The 18307-nt window shown below is 34.7% G+C and overlaps 1 protein-coding gene across 7 annotated transcripts in view; it reads right to left on the bottom strand.

Moving 5' to 3' along the window:
• The window catches only part of LOC106884362 (uncharacterized), a 458610-nt gene that overhangs the window by 77312 nt on the left and 362991 nt on the right, over positions 1-18307 (bottom strand). Inside the window, exon 1 of one of the 7 annotated variants that reach the window (XM_089353023.1) lies at positions 11488-11820. The exons of the other annotated variants lie outside the window; for them this stretch is intronic. Within the exon in view, the coding sequence (XP_089209149.1) occupies positions 11488-11494 (7 nt within the window). The 5' untranslated portion in view covers positions 11495-11820. Of the gene's footprint in view, positions 1-11487; positions 11821-18307 lie in introns of those variants that run through there. 7 annotated transcript variants of the gene reach the window in all.

The raw sequence follows: 18307 nt of genomic DNA, 5'->3' as shown, positions 1-18307 counted from the left end.
ATATTTGTGTATGGAAATTGTTTTAGGTCGGGTATGTGAGCGGTTACTTGTGAATTTAGGAGTGATGTGAGCGAATGATTATATATTTATTATACATATCCGTAAATGTTTGCACATGTCTATGTATATATTCGTTTAATTCTTTAATATTTACAAAGCTTATAAATGTATATTATTTACAACGTATATATATATATATATATATATATATATATATATATATATATATCATAATATTATTAGGGACAAAAATCCAAATTTACAGATAAAAACTCAAATTCAATTTATTAAAAATTAAAATTAAATAATGTTTCACAGTATAAAATATAAATATATAGTTTTAGGGAAAAGAACCAAGGTTCATGAACTCATCGATGAAAATTCACTGTCACATATAGAAAATTAATAAGTAAATATACAATAAATAAGTATAATATAATACAAAGTACATATCATAAGATAATGATAATAAAAGGACTACACGTGTTTCATAACCAATTTTTAAATTGAAAGAATATGTATATCGCTTAAAAGTATCAAAAATCAATTCTATTCAAAAATATAGCTAATCTTCAGGCCAAAATACAATAATAATAATAATAATAATAATAATAATAAAAGAATGTATATATCAACCAACAATAAATAACAAATGAATGTATTTACTTTGTATTATATTATACTTATTCATTGTGCTTTTACTCATTAATTTTTCTATATGTGACAGTGGATTTTCATTGATGAGTTCATGAACCTTGGTTTTTTCCCTAAAATTATATATATATATGTATATATATATATATATATATATATACGTGTGTGTGTATGTGTGTGTACATGTTTCTTTGGAGGAACCCTGGATCGTGAATCTCTATGGATGATGGTGTGTTAGAACTGGGTCGAATAAATGCTTGGCGACAAAAAGTCGAAGGCTGCCGATGAGCTTTATCTGCTTCCAGATCCACCTTTCCCTCCAACAAGAAGACAACATCGTTTTGACGATTGGTCTAAGTTTATAAATTTTTATGATGTCAACACTATACGTATGTAAACAAATGTGTGTGTGTGTGTGTGTGTGTGTGTGTGTGTGTGAAGGTGTAGCTCTATATAAGTAAGCTATATGCTAAATAGTTTTATTTACACCGTAATTACTTCATTTGTTATTTTCACTTCGCCGTTAAGGCACAGCACGTCAACGTGTAAAAGGAGGTCGTACTCTAAACCAGGAGTAGGGAAACACCTCGCCTGCGAGCGCAATTGCACCCGCGAGCCCGTTTTATTGTGTCCACAGACTGAGGTGCACATATGTACAAACTATAGTAAATATTTAAATCAAAATTGAAACAATATTCCTATACCTAGTTGGCACAAATGTCGCGTTTCTACTACGACTTAAAATGGTCAGAAATCGTCCGGTAATTGTCATTATATAAAAATTTTGTTTTCACTATAAAACACGTATTACTATGTTTGTGCCACCCTCTTCATACCCAACTACATTTTAACTGAAAAATATAGAATACCCCATAAGTAATATAAACGTCCTAAATTCAGTGGCGGCGTTAATGAAGATGTTACGCGTTAATTTAATGTGCTAAACTTATCTGTATTAACGTGTCACGAATTATGCATAGATATATACAAGATTTACACAGATATAAGAGTTAGAACCTGTGATCCGCCGGCGTACCTTTTTCTTTATTTCATGTGTGGCGAACCCTGATGTACTCTTTCACCACAACTTTCTCTCACTTTTACTTCCTGTTTCTGTTGTACCTGTATTTCGAAAGGGCCAGCCTTCTCGGACTCTGTGTCACGCTGAATCTTCTTTTGAACTACGTTAAGGGTACACGTGTCTGTGGAATGCTCAGCCGCTTGCACGTTAATTTCCCGATCAGATCAACTGGAACCCTCGTCGTCGTAAACGATGGAGTGCTATGATATTTACTAGTGTCGTTCCTTCTCCTTCTTTGCCTTTCTTTCTCTTGGTCCCATTCTCTCTTTCTCTCTCTCTCTCTCTCTCTCGGTGTCAATCCCTCCTCACTGATATACTGTTAATCCATGCAGCCACAATCGTAAACACAAACGGGTAGATTCACTCTCAGATACATATACACAGGAACAAACTCGTAGACAGTCATGCAAACCCACATTCACACAAATAAAAGTACAAGATTTTCATACATTTAATATTCGATTCTCCTAATATGTCTTTATCAACACCGCCTACATACACATATATACGCTTACAGAGTAAACCAAGGTCTCTTGAACCACAAGCGCACGCTTACTTCCTTACAAAAATACATACACGCATACTATTGCATATCTTCAGATGTCTATAAGTGTGTGTGTATGTATGTGTAGCAGAGAGAGAGAGAGAGAGTAGGAGTTATATTGTCTGAACGCAAGCATTTATGATCCAACAATGACAAAATTATTCGAAGCACGTTGTTTGTCCAGGCTATTAATTTCATTGCATGCACAATAGAAACCTATAGTAAAATTGTATCATTATAGCTTCATTTGTAAAGAAATGTCTTAAGTCTTTCTTCACTTAGTTTCAAGCACATTTACACAGCAACAATACGCAGTCACTTATATATCACAACACCACAAACACGCGTACGCACATATATGAGGTGTTCAAAACGATTCAGATTTCACAGTATGGCGGCGACTAACGCGGAGATGCATTTCTGAGGGTGTCGAAGTATGATCGTGCGTGTAGAAAGGAAGGGCTCTATGAGCGCATGCGTGAATGTATTTATGCACGCACACACACGCACACACACACACACATACATACATATACACACATACATGCACACATACACACGCACATTGTCATATATATATATATATATATATATACATATATATATGCGAGTAAAAATAAATACAAAAAGGGGGGGGGGTTGTATGATTGTGTATAGAGGAATATATTATTTTGTTTAAAAGAGTTCCAACACTGTCTGTTTTTTATGTTTTATTTATATTCCTGCAGAACTAATGTGGGTTATAGAATATGGAATATACAATATATAATATATAATATACAATATAAAATAAAATAAAATAAAATAAAATAAAAATGGATGGCACCATGAAAGAAAGTATTGAATGTAGATGAAATATTGAGTGTTCAATATAAAGGATCAAATATATAAATATAAATATATAAAGGCGACTCGAGTTTCAGGGCTATTTCCCTTCGTCATGGCCGGTATGACAGACGGAGGCGGAATGGCCCAGCGGTTAGGGTAGCGGACTCGCGGTCGTAGGATCGCAGTTTCGATTCCCAGTCCGGGTGTTGTGAGTGTTTATTGAGGCTCCAGCGGGGTGTGGAGGTGGTGAACCATGCTGTACACTTTCGCCACAACTTGCTCTCACACTTTTTTCCTGTTTCTATTGTACCTGTATTTCATAGGGCTAGGCTTGTCACACTCTGTGTCACGCTGAATCTTCCCCGCATTTTTTTGCTAGTCGACAACGTATACCTCATATACAATTGTCATCTTCGTCTTCTGCAATCTTTTCTTATAATTAGGTTCTGATATTTCTCGCTTTTCCCAATTTTCCCTGTCACTACTTGCTTATTATATAACATTGCAAGTCTATGATTTTTCGTTTTTGTCCTTTGCAATCATATATGGTTTTCATACTTCGATAGTATAGTCAATATTTATGGATAAGTGCCATAAAATCCCGTCGTTACTATTCACCATCACAGACACTGCTTCGTGACCATACACCTTTTTTGGTAAATTCAATTTACACATTTGATTAACACTCTAAGGCAACGTTTCAACAATACATGTGCTCATGAATGTTCTTAAACTCTTTTGGTCTTAGTATTACTTTCGATTCAGATAAGGTTGACAGTTTCGTCTCTTTTCCCACAGCGTTTTCACTCAGATTGAATAAATCTTTATGAAATTCATTCGTATTTATGAGTTGTTCCTGAGCAGTTATGATTAGCTATTCGTTTTCTTCTTTCAGGTTTCGATTAGTAAGACGCAAAAGAGCATTCTTTACGGATTATATACTCGATCTAGTGCACGAATTGTTCATATGATTCCTTCTCTTTATTACTACATGTCTTGCTTTTCCTTCTGATCTAGAAATATTTTAGTAACTTTCTTTATACTTCCGGCCGAATGCCATATCATTCGTTTCATTACGCATGGCTTCAAATCGAACATCGTAGTTCTAAAAGCATTTTCTGTGTTTTACAACCATCTTGTTCCTTTCTCTCATGGCAGAAAAATTTCACGAACAATTTTACAAATTTGGCGGTAAATTTCTTGCTGTCATTTAGGTATCAGACGTACCAAATAGCCTCTGCTAGACAATGAATAACAGGATTCCAGCGCAGTCTTGGATATATGCAGACATTACATTAGACTACAAGTTAGTCTCCAGATCAAAAATGAGCGAATAACCGCGAAACCTGCAGGAAGGGATAACAAGTTTACACAAATGTGTGGTTGTGTGTGCGTGCGTGGTTGTGTGTGTGTGTGTGCATAAGCACTCACGCATACATATATGAATATATACATAAGCATATATATATACATATATATATATATATATATTTATATATACGATGGGCTTATTTCAGTTTCCGTCTACCAAATCCCCTCAAAAAGTTTTCGTCGGCTTCAGGCTATAGTAGAAGACACTTGCCCAAGTTGCCACGCTGTGGGAGTGTACCCGCAATCATGTGGTTGGTAAGCAAGCTTCTTACCACACAGCCACCACTCCTGCCCCTATATATGTATATATATATTTACATATATATACATATATATGTATGTATATATTTACATATATATACATATATATGTATCTATCTATCTATATATATATATATATATATATATATATGTATCTATCTATCTATATATATATATATATGTATCTATCTATCTATATATATATATATATGTATCTATCTATCTATATATCTATATATATATATGTATCTATCTATCTATCTATATATATATATGTATCTATATATATATATATATATATATATATATATATATATATATATATATATATATATATATATATATATACACACACATTAGTACATTTGGTTTTTATAAAGGCAAATGATCTTTTAATTATAAGTAGGCAATTATATCGCAAATATTAAGGTTATTGATTATTGTATCTTACACAGATTGCAATACGCGTCTCACCAAAACTCTCCAGACATTCAGGCAACACAGTATGTTGTTGTTACTATATAATTATACTGCCTACGATGGAAATCCACTCATCTGGATGCATCCTTTCATACAAGTAGTATTTTGTAAGGGTTTTGTTTTCCTCGTACATAGATATCTTTACGGAAACTATCCCTTTTATAAATGCATGCGAATCGTGAACATCCATATCTATAATAACATGTGTACGTGTGTTGGTTGTTGTGTGCTGTTATGTGTATGCAAACACACACGTATATAAATGTAGTTCGTAGAGTGGTTCAAAAGAAGGTTTAGAGTTATAAAAAAAAAGAAAACACGTACAATGCTCATTTATTTTTTGCAAAAAAAAAAAAAAAATTAATTTACGATAATAGTATTGCTATAGTTGTGATAAATGTATTATTATGAGTAACAACCCAGAAAAAAAAATCCAAAATGGGGCTAACTAATTTAATGTAATTATAAGTTTAATGAATTAAGTATTATAACATTAATGTGATACTGTATACATACTTTTGTATCCCCCTGCATACACACACACATACATATATATATATATATATATATATATATATATATATATATATAGACACATACATACCTACATACATACATACATACACACACATGTATGTGCATATATATATATATATATATATATATATATATATATATATATATATATATATAAATATATATATACCTAAAGGATGTCTTATAATACTCTTCCACATATACAAAAACAGCCATACCAACAATCAAACATACCGCCATCATCAGCTGCCCCACAGATATCATTATGGTTTCGACACCTGGGCAGTACCATTCTATATATATATATATATATATATATATATGATGGAGAGAGAGATAGATAGATAGATAAATGAATGGTTAGATAGATAGATAAATAGATAGATTGATAGATAGAGAGATAGATAAATAAATAGAATATTGGATGCATAGATGGATTGTTGGATGAATCGATCGATCGGTGGATAGATGGATGGACAGACGGACAGATAAATAGATCTCCAGATAAGTAGATGAATATATAGGAAAAAGTGTATAGATTCGTATCCATTCATCCAAGAACATGCCTGCAGTCACCTGTGTGTCCGTGTGTTTGTATTCGTTTTATGATCTATGCTTGTCTTTTATGTTTTTCATGTCTTTCTGTGTCATAGAAAAGAAGCATTGTATCATCTCACTATCTCTAGTGTATATATATATATATATATATATATATATATATATATATTTCTCTCTTTCTCACAGTGTCTATTTCTCGCACTCTCTCACATTCTTGTTTTGTCCCAGGCAATCCTCTATTAGACAGGATTGGAGAATCCATACTGATGTCGACAATAACTTACCCTATTTAAATTTAGTGTTTGGTATTTTCCAGATAAATTATAAATGTAGCATTCGTCGATTCCCAGCTACATTGCATACATTAGGTCATGAGACTGCAAATGCAGAGAGAGAAAAAGAGGGAGAGAGATGCAGACAGATATACAGACAATAAGAAGGAAACGAGAGGGAGAAAGAGATACAGACGATAAGAGAGGGGAAGAGAGAGACAAAGAAATAGACTGCAAGTCTTGCTAAATGCCATGTGCACACATGTACACGTGTAACTATTGAGAAATATATACGAATATGCACTCCTATCTGCGGATATATATATTTGTATGTGAGTGTTTATGCGTGTCTATAGGCGTATGTGCACGTAATCGCATGCGTATTTGTACATATATAAAATGTGCGTTATTGGATGTCTGTATCTTTCGTTGTGTGAAGACGCGTGGGTTAGTGGCTAGAGCATTCGGCTCACAATCATAAGGACTTGAGTTCAATTTCCGGCGACGCGTTGTGTCCTTGAGCAAGACACTTTATTTCACGTTGCTCCAGTACACTCTGCTGGCAAAAATGAGTAGTACCTTTATTTCAAAGGGGCCAGACTTGTCACACTCTCTGTGACGCTGAATCTCCCCGAAAACTACCTGAGGAGTGCTCAGCCACTTGCACGTTAATCTAACGCGCAAGTTGTTCCGCTGATCGTATCAGCTGGGACCCTCGTCGTCGAAAACCACCTACACTTTTTTCAGGCTATATTATTAGCATTATCAGGCGTTTTAGAATTTAAAATCACCTCTTTAACTTTCTAAGACATCTCAACTTCTAAAAGCAAACTTCGTTTGTTTGTTTACATTTATCGCAATTTGAATTTAATATATGCGGTTCGGCAAAAGAGACGGATAGAATAAGTAATAGGCTTACAAAGAATAAGTCCTGGGGTCGATTTGCTCGACTAAAGGCGGTGCTCCAGCATGGCCGCAGTCAAATGACTGAAACAAGTAAAAAACAAAACAACAAAGGTTGTGAAGACCATTTACAGCCAATAATTTATCAATTATTGTTATTTATATGTGTACGTGTGTATATGTATAGACGTGTCTTTGGTAGAGAACATAAATGTTTGTACGTGTGTAATTGTGTTTTCCGTGTAGCTGTATTTGTTTATGTTTGTAAGTTGTCTCTGAGTGGTTCTGGTTATACGTAACCCTCTACAATCCGTGGCGCTACACATTCGCTGGTGACTAATCTGGCAAATTTGACAATGCCGAATGTGTTAGAAGGGTAAATCTTGGACACCTTGCACGATAAGGTAGAAAACCAGTATAAAGACGATGAAGCTCAAATGATTCGACAGCTATCCAACATTTTGCGTATATGAAAGCTTAAAAGGTATTCAAAAACTCGGTTTAAAATGGATAAAGCGGAGTAAACGACATCTAATAATAAAATGTCAACCTTCAGAAAGGCTATATCTAACAACGTCGCTGTGGGACACATACCCTAGAGCAGGATAAGACAAATATCACATATTCGATCTCACACAGAACCTGTTATACCTGCTCTTGTCTTTGTAGAGTTTCTTCTGGTTCAGCGGCGGTTGCAATCGAACATATAAAAGTACCGTGTTTTAACGAATATAAAAAAACACTTTTTTGTTGTCAAAAATCAAGTTTAGAAATATGGTTGTTTCTTATACATAGATAGTATTATGATCCCTTGCAAAACCTTTTTTCCAAATTTTTAAACTGCCAATTAGGGGCTTTTTCACCACAACTTTCTCTCACTCTTTCTTCCTGTTTCCGTTGTACCTCTATTTCAATGGGGCCAGCCTTGTCACACTCTGTGTCATGCTGAATCTCCCCCCCCCCCGAGAACTACGTTAAGGGTACACGTGTCTGTGGAGTGTTCAGCCACTTACACATTAAAAAGCTGTTCCGTTGATCGGATCAACTGGAACCCTCGTCGTAACGGACGGAGTGCCACGATATGCTTGTATGTTTGTTAGCATGTTCGACTGCATGTGTGTAGTATACATGTATATTGTTTCCACTATACGTTATTACATACATACGTACATACACACACACACAAACCACACTAATTCCCCCCACATACACACACACACGCACATACATACATATATACTCCTGTTGGTAAAGTTTCTCCTCTTCCTACCAAATTTAGTTACTAATGCATTTGAGGTTTACTAATAGTACCAACGTAAAATCGACCAACTCTACAAGAATAACCAATCGTATTCTTTGAGTTACTGTTTAGCGGTTATTCCAGGTCGTGGCATATGAGTCATGGAGAACAAATTGCGAATACTATAGACCCCCACTGTATCCATGTGATCGACTTAGTTAACATTTTGGTAACTGTCTCATGAATCTATTATGCAAATTAGCCGGGAAGATGTGTGCATATATTATAGCAACTCTCATGGCTATAGACATACATACAGACACAAAAGTACACATATGGACGGACACTCACAAGCGCACACTCATGCACGATTTTACATTTACTACTGGGAGAAAAAGAGCAACAAATATACAGTTAAACCAACCAGATTGTTTATTTACTGTGATGTTTCGTATCAAGTTGTGTTCGCCATTGAATTAATTCTAAAGTAAATACATGCAATAAATAAAATACTAATAGAAACACAAATGATAATAATGATAATAATAATAACAATAACCTGGCGAAAACTTAAAAACAGTGGAATTGTATGAACCAATGAAAAAGTTCCTTATTTGAATATGGATTCTTTTGTTGCTGAAATCGTCTGCGATGCTCAGTGTTTTGCGCTGCGATCAATACAAAAAGAGATTCCAAACAGCATGCTCTTACTGAGAGGGGATCAAATTGCTAACATTTGTCCGAATTTGTATTCTGACTCATCTTCGTACAGCCTCCTATCGTCAAGATGATGATCTAAGCTGCCATGGGACTTGGAAACATAGAGGAGAGAAAAGGAAAAAAAAAAGAAAGAAAGATGGGAGCCCACCGGACTGGATCACACTGCGCAAGTTTTAATGAAATCATGCTGAAATAACACACAGATAACTTATTGTGTAAATGTTCAAATATATGCGTCAGAACATATGTATGCATATACATACATACATATATATATATATATATATATATATATATATGTGTGTGTGTGCATATTTGTGCGTGCGTTTGTGTTTGTCCCAACATCGCTTGACAACCGATGTTGGTGTGTTTATGTCCCCGTAACTTGGTGGTTCGGCAAAAGAGAATATCCTTTGTAAGCTTGGTACTAATTCCAGGCTTACAAAGGATAAGCCCTGGGGTCAATGTGTTCGACTAAAGTCGGTGCTCCAGCATGGCCGTAGTCAAATGTCTGAAACAAGTAAAAGAATAAAAATATATGCATACGTGTGTGTGTGTGAGAGAGAATATATATATTCGCGCGCGCGCGAATATGTATGTATGTGTGTGTGTGTGTGTGTGTGTCTGTGTGTGTGTGTGAATGTGTATATATATATATATATATATATATATATATATATGTAGATATACACACACAAACACACACCAACATATGTATCTATCTAGGCAATTTAAATATATGCATGTATAAACGTACGCCATTTATGCACACTAAGTAACGATAAGTACGCATGTATGTATGTATGTATGTATGTATGCAGAACACAAATTTTGGCGAAATTGTTACGTAGGAATTTTTCGACATTGATTTCTAAACCCCACTTTCGATCAGTGCTCCGTAAGATACTGTAAAATAGTTGGTTCCCTATGTATGACGAATTAGAGTATGAATATTTTCTTTACAATTAATGTACTTTGATAATTGTATTCAAACGTATGTGTGTATGTATCTATTTAACTGTATTAAATATATACGTATGTTTGTGGGCATCTACATTTATTAGTTTGACTGTGTTTAAATGGATATTGTAAATGTGTGTGTATATATGCTCGTAACTATGTATGTATATATGTATGTATGTATCTATCTATGTATCTACCAATCTATCCATATATATATATATAGATAGATTCGTGTATTTCTCTGTGTTTGTGTATGTGTGTGTGTGTACATATACAGAGAGATAGATAGATATTCATGTATGCATGTGAATCTTTCTCTCCATTTCTCTGTCTTACTATCAGCGTCACACGTTTCAGAAATGTATATGTTCCCTTATATGTGTTACTTTGCTCCGCCTGGACGTGTGTTTTGTGAATAATACTAGATATGGCTATTTCAGGAAGAATAAGCTATTACAAAGCGCGCAATATATATATATATATATATATATATATATATTATTGAGAGAATTAAAATCTGTCGATTCTTTATACGGTTGAAACAAGTTGGTCACTATGAACAACTGGTCTTTCTATTCCTTCAATAAATTATATATGCTTTACACAAGTTCCGCGTAGAAGCCGTATTACGTATTATACTAGTAACAATTATCCATAACTATAGAAATGTGCTCCCGTCGATATGTTTGTTAGACAATACAGTAGGCAGGTAGTTACATATTATTTATATAACACTTTTATTTGGGGGGATTATTCAAATAGTATACTCCGATTTATACATTTTTGAAAATCGTTGCCATAATTTAAAATTGAGGCTGATGCTCGATAGATTTTACAGCACATAACGTTGACTAATACAAAGCGGTGAAAAGTGTAATAAACGCGTGTTTATATATGAGTCTGTGTGTATATATTCATGTACATGTCAGCGTCAGCGTTGTGTATATATGTATATGTAAACAAATGTGTCTGTACAGTGCCATTCAAATTTGACCCCGTTATACATCTAGGTGGAAAATTTTAACGATTCACTCCCATCACGGACTAATACAATTAATAGAAACAAATGACTGACCTTTCATTAGTGGAGTTAGTTGTCAATAAGAGATCAGATTTGTTCTTCTCATTAAATAGCAGAAGTACCTCATCAGGTGCGCGATCTTCGTACGATTTCCAAGAAAAGCGATACAAGATATCGAAAACTTATGAACTGAAAATATTTCAAAAATGATTTTTCTATTCATTTATAAGTATCAAAATCTCCACATATTTTACTGAAAGTTATTAGTTGATAAAATTGTCTGCAGTATTCATCTGGTACACATTAACCAGAGAGGACGCGTCAGTCTTATAGTAAACCTTACCGAGATCTGAAATTTCGATGTATAAGACCGCATCTACATAGATATATACACGCATGTATACAAACACATATATGTATATAAGTATGTATGCATGTACGCACATATATATATACATACATATATACACATACATATATACATATATATTTCTGTAAGTATGTATGTGTGTGTGTACGTATGTGTTTGTTTTTGTATTTATCCTTGGATCTTGCAGAATATGCTCCGGGATATTACACATTGGCTATTTATATCCATTGCATATATTATTATAATTTCAACTGAAAATGGTCTTCAGTTTTGGATCTTCGTTTTCATGAGTGTGTATGTGTGAATGATGACAATGTGCTTGCATCGTTGAGTGTGTGTGAGAGTGTGTGTTTGTGTTTGTGTGTGGGTGTCCATTCTTTCGTTCTCTAATTCATTATCACCGCCAAATCAATGCGAAGTCCATGTGATTTTGTTTTTCACATACAAACACTAAGAAAAACAAGCATCCTAACCAAAGAGAGAAAGGCAGAGGGATAGTAACAATGGAGATGCGTTTGTTCTCCTACCCTTTCTCCTCCGCTCACCCATCACCTCTTTCTCTCTTTCACACTCCCCCTCTCTCTCTCTTTCACACTCCCCCTCTCTCTCTCTTTGTTCTTCCTTTACCCTCGCGTGCTATCTGTTCCTCTCCCTCTCCACGATGTAATTTTTTCACATACAGTTTCTACTCTCGCTCTGTCCCACTCTTTCCCTCTGCTTTATAGTATAGAAGCTGAATCGAAGTCTCAGACTTATGAGTCATCGGAACCGGGAGATAAATAACGTAAAACTCGATGCTGCGATTGACCAGAATGCAGATTGTTAAAGATCTCTTTAACCTTTTATGGAAATTAACCGATAAAATGTATGCAACATTTTAATATTTAAATTATGCTGATTTTAACTGAAACAGCTCATGCTGTACAATTTCTACTTCGGTGAGGCTGATAAAAAAAACTTTTGGCAGGCCAGTTGTTTGTTATGCTGTCATAACTGTTTAGCCCTAGGTTACTCCCGATGGAGTAGGCAGTTCCAATATCGAAGCCATGTTTTTAGATCTCGTATAACTCTATCTTCGGATATGAGAAATGTTCATGCGACTAAAATGTGTAATCGAGTTTTAATATATACAAAGACAGATTTGGAGAAATTGAGGTAAATTTGACTGCTCTTTTCAGCAGTTCTAACCGCCATATCTACTCCAAGGATCGTTTTAGCGCATATATGCATGTATGTATATATGTATGTATTTATGCGTGTGTCGATTTAAGTATGAACGTATGTATGTAGGTATGTAAGTATGTATGTATGTATGTATATATATATATATATATATATATATATATATATATATATATAGGCACAGGAGTGGCTGTGTAGTAGGCAGCTTGCCTGCCATCCACATGGTTCCGGGTTCATTTCCACTGCGTGGCACCTAGAACAAGTGTCTTCTATTATAGCCTCGGGCCAACCAAAGCCTTATGAGTGGATTTGGTTGACGGAAACTGAAGTCCATTGTGTTTATAAGTATATATGCGTGTGTGTATATATTGGTGTGTCTGTATTTGCCCCCCCCCCTATCGCTTGACAACCTATGTTGGCGTCTTAATGTCCCCGTAACTTTAGCGGCTCGGCATAAGTCACCGATGGAATAAAGTACTAGGCTTACAAAGAATACGTCTCGGGGTCGATTGATTAGTTCGACTAAAAGGCGGTGCTCCAGCATGATTGAAGCAAGTAAAAATAATAATAAATGTATATATTGCTTTCAAACAATTTTGCCAGACACCAGTTCTAAGAATGACAGCTATAATAAATTCCATTCTACTCAGATACGAGAACAGCGCGAATGTCAGGACGTGACATATACTCATCTCTTATAAGTACTCGGTTGAAATTGCTCAGAGCCATTGTTTTATCCGTTGAATATAGCGTATGTTTCAGTTTTAAAGCTAAGAAAACCTGCCGTTGAAACACGTAAATTTTACATTGTCAGGAAGTTCCTGATAGTCTTCGCTGGCAAAATGAAATGTTTCATTGTTAATTTCCAGTATAAGCGATACCAATTTCTTATTTTGCCACCTTGTGAAAAGAACTGAAATATTAAGCTCTCCACATATCGTTGAACTTAATAATGCATGAGCTGATGTAACAAAATATGATAGTGACTCAAAAACAGTAACATGCGAATCCTTGCAAATATTATATACGGTTTTCGAAGACGAATCATTTCATTGACTGTAGAATATCAATCAAGCAAAAAGTGAATTAAAAAAGACGCAAGTTATCTACAAATGTTGACGGAGATACAACGACGGTACATTTTCATATTCACCTATTTGAGATATAGTGTCTAACGCATTAATGAATAATCTCTGAGCGCACACACATACACACACACACACACACATCCAATCCTTTCTATGACTGTCGCATAATTTATAGAACATCTCAGATTCAGTGGACTATTCGAAAGCGACAATAAACAGAGTCACATGTGCCATAGGCTTTAATTAATGGTAGATATTGTAAAGTTGTACGCTTTTCAATAAATGATTCAGAAGTATCATCACTGAAGCCTTCTACCTACGGCAAACGTGGAATACACAAATAACGATGGACAGTGCAAAAATGTACTTTGTGATTAAGAGAAGGAAGAACAAAATGGTTTTAATGCATTTTATTCACTGAGTGGAATCTGTATTATTCAGGCAGGATGTCAATTTTCTTGGGAAGAATGAATAAAATAATTAAATTGACTCGGGCATTATGCGTTCATTTTATCTATTCTAGAACGATGAAAGAGAAACAGTGCCCTCAAGTTAGTAAACTTAGTAAATTCACCCAATCGGTGGGATTGTATGACTGCATGACATTCATAACCTGTTGCAGATCACTAGCGAAATAAATGAAGAAAGATAACTGTTACTAAGTAATTAAATAGATTCGTGAATATATGTCGTACCTGGGCGAGCATTGGGTTGATTAAAGACTGAAATGAATGTTATGAATTTATCATATCTTTGATATATTGAATATCGTTAGTTCATCCAGTATTATTAATGTAAATAGGACCATTGCTTCGAATCCATTTGGAGATAATTTGGGCTCCAACAGAAAAACAAAAGAGCAAAATATAAAATATAGAATATAAAATATAATTTAATTCCTACGCTATTTATGTTACAGGAAAAAAAAATGAAATTCTTTTTCCAATTAAACTAATTATATTTATTCTTTTCTATTCTAGGCACAAGGCCCGAAATTTCGGAGAAGGGGTCAGGCGATTAGATCGACCCCAGTACACAACTGGTGCTTAATTTATCGACCTCGAAAGGATGAAAGACAAAGTCGACCTCGGAAGAATTAGAGCTCAGAACATAAGACAGACGAAATACCGCTAAGCATTTCGCCCGGACTGCTAACGTTTCTTATGTCTTTATTGCCCAAAAGGGGGCTAAACATAGAGGGGACAAACAAGGACAGACAAAGGGATTAAGTCGATTACATCGACTCCAGTGCGTAACTGGTACTTATTTAATCGACCCCGAACGGATGAAAGGCAAAGTCGACCTCGACGGAATTTGAACTCAGAACGTAAAGCCAGACGAAATACTGCTAAGCATTTCGTCCGGCGTGCCAACGTTTCTGCCAGCTCGCCGCCTTAAATAAATTTATTCTAATCAGTGAATTTGTCCTACTGATCATTACAGTATTTAGACTAAATGTTGTTTATTTTTCTTTCCTGTACAATTTCATAACAGCTGACATTACATACGATGTTTTCCTTCGAAAGATATACACCTATGCATAATTTCAGCTTTGTAATTGCAAAACTAACGTCTATAGATGGATCACCCATTCACCGATCTCTCCATTAATAAACACACACACACACATACATATATATATATATATATATATATATATATATATATATATATATCTTGCATACATACATGTACAAATCCAAACCTACTTATGAACAACTATGTATACAAAAGCAGACGTATCTTTCTTGTTGAATTCTGCAATAATCAGACAAAGGAGATCATAAATTTTGCATGGAATTCAGGCGACTCCGGGGTCTTATGACTGACGCGCTTTCTAATAAGTATCCCTTCACATCATGGGGGTGCTTGGAGGATGACACACTCCTCTCATAGAATGTTGTGACATAGTAATCCCGGGACACTGATTTCAAATCTCGCCGAAGTCAGCATTATCTTTTTTTTAATATTTTATATTTCCGTGGACAATAAAAACTGGACCAGTGAAGCAATGTTGTCGATCCTTCTTCTCTGGCACCTTGTACTCTTCGATCACTCAGTATTGAACGTAAATATATATATATATATGTGTGTGTGTGTGTGTGTGTGTGTGTGTGTGTGTAAACTAAATGAGAGGGAGGAGTACTGCATTATGAATATGGTCATCACTTTATAAGCTGGTAAAATGTGATTTGAAAGAGTTTGGCTGCTATTTCTAACAAGATAAATAACTGCATATAAGTCTCTCATTAACAATCGCATAAAGTACATGACCCTCTTAGACAATAAATGTCTGGTTTCTAAACCTGAATAACTTAACAATAATTGAACGAGATATATCTTAAGTTTTGTATTAAAAACCAAATTAAAAAATAGTGGATAATCATTAAGTATTATACATTTAATTTCCCAATTCAATTTTTCTACTAGTTTTAATAATAACCTATGAACGAGGACTCTGAACTCCCGATAGAATGAAGGTGTTATTCTAAATAACATTATTACACTCTGTCACCATTTCTCCAAGATATAGATAAGAAATTACAAAAGACGCAGTAGCAACAAACATATGCGTGGGTTTCACTAAAGATTCTGCAAAATTCTTTAAACTTTTCTTATATTTTTAATCATTGTGAAGATGTTTATAATTAATCTACAAGCTTATTTCAATTAGTACATCAAGAGAAAGGAGAGTGTGAAAATGTGTATAGCTATGTGTGTGTATATATATATATATATATATATATATATATATATAGACACACGTGTGGGTGTATGTATGTCTGTGTATGTATAGTTTGATTTATGAAGATTTGAAGTTGATACAAACAACTTAGTGTTGTTTAAGAATATTCGTGATTCTCGATGTAAACATGTTATCGTAAACTTAAATATACATTGGTGTCTTAAAGTGCTTTGCCTTGGCTGAAATCCTACAATGGAGCAATATAAACGCAGTATTTATTCAGACCCAAGTTTGCATTCATCAATGAGATGTATGACGAGACAATCGAGTCTCTTTGAAGAGAGTCTTGGAATATAGCATTCAACGTGTGCGATTTGACTAGGATTTGAGGCAGATATCGTTTTTGTATTTCTTTCAGGACACGTGGTCACGTAGCAGCTCCCACATTGGCTCGTGAACTATAGCCTAATGTATTTCAGCTGCTGTGTACTCTTATTTTTTTTACTCTTTTAGTTGTTTCAGTCATTTGACTGCGGCCATAGATAATTGTATTTTATCTTTTTCTGCTATCTTTTACTTGATTTCAGTCCTTAAACTGCGACCATGCTGGGGCACTACCTTGAAAGTTTTATTTGAACAAATTAGCCCCCAAACTGTTTTTTTTTTCTCAATAATAAGCACGTATGGTACTTGTTCAACCAGTTGCTTCCTACCGAATCACTAATTTTACAGGGACGTAAACAAACCAGCACTGGTTGTCATGCGGTGATGGAAGACAAACAAAAACACAAGGACACACACACACAAACTGGGTGGCCTTCTTTCAATTTCCGTCTACTAATTCAACTTATAAAACTTTACCTGGCCCTGTGCTGTGATATAAGACACTAAACTCAGAACTACGTTGTTGCAAGCAAACGTCTTACCACACAGCCACTCCTGTGCCTACATCGAACTTTATCAAACTTTAATATATTTGATTCTGATGTGTTTACATTAAATTCAGATATTGTTTCCCAAGCATTAACCCATAACTAAAAATATTAAAGGGAGAGTTTAGTCGATTAAATCGAACCAAGTTGTACCCAGTTATTAGAAATGCCATTTACATCGTAAGAATTTGCAAAAAACGATGTCCAATATTTCAGCCTGACAGTCATAACATTTCTAACTTGGGATGTAATCCATTGAGAGTGAAACTATTGCAAGCATGTCAGTAGTGAGACTCTGGGATGTTTTAAGCGATACATGGACATCGGACAATAATTTATCCTTACGATTATCGAAAATATTCATGTAAATTTAAAGTTCTTGCATACTCGAAAGTTGAACTCCGTTAACAAGAACATTATAGCCATTAATATTTCGACATACCCGCTTAAAATATCTTGGAAATCACGAGGTGAAGTCGCTTAAATTCACCCATATACTTGACCAGTTCACATTTCACTATTCCAGGAGAGATCCAGGACAAATTTCATTCTGATGTAATTTTAATTGAGAATATATTTAAGTGTGTTTTTGTTTTCTTTATTGGTTTCCAATTAT

This window comes from Octopus bimaculoides, chromosome 5 (genome assembly GCF_046866305.1).
Source record: "Octopus bimaculoides isolate indiv1 chromosome 5, ASM4686630v1, whole genome shotgun sequence".
Taxonomy (NCBI): domain Eukaryota; kingdom Metazoa; phylum Mollusca; class Cephalopoda; order Octopoda; family Octopodidae; genus Octopus; species Octopus bimaculoides.
This window is presented reverse-complemented; position numbering and strand designations above follow the sequence as displayed.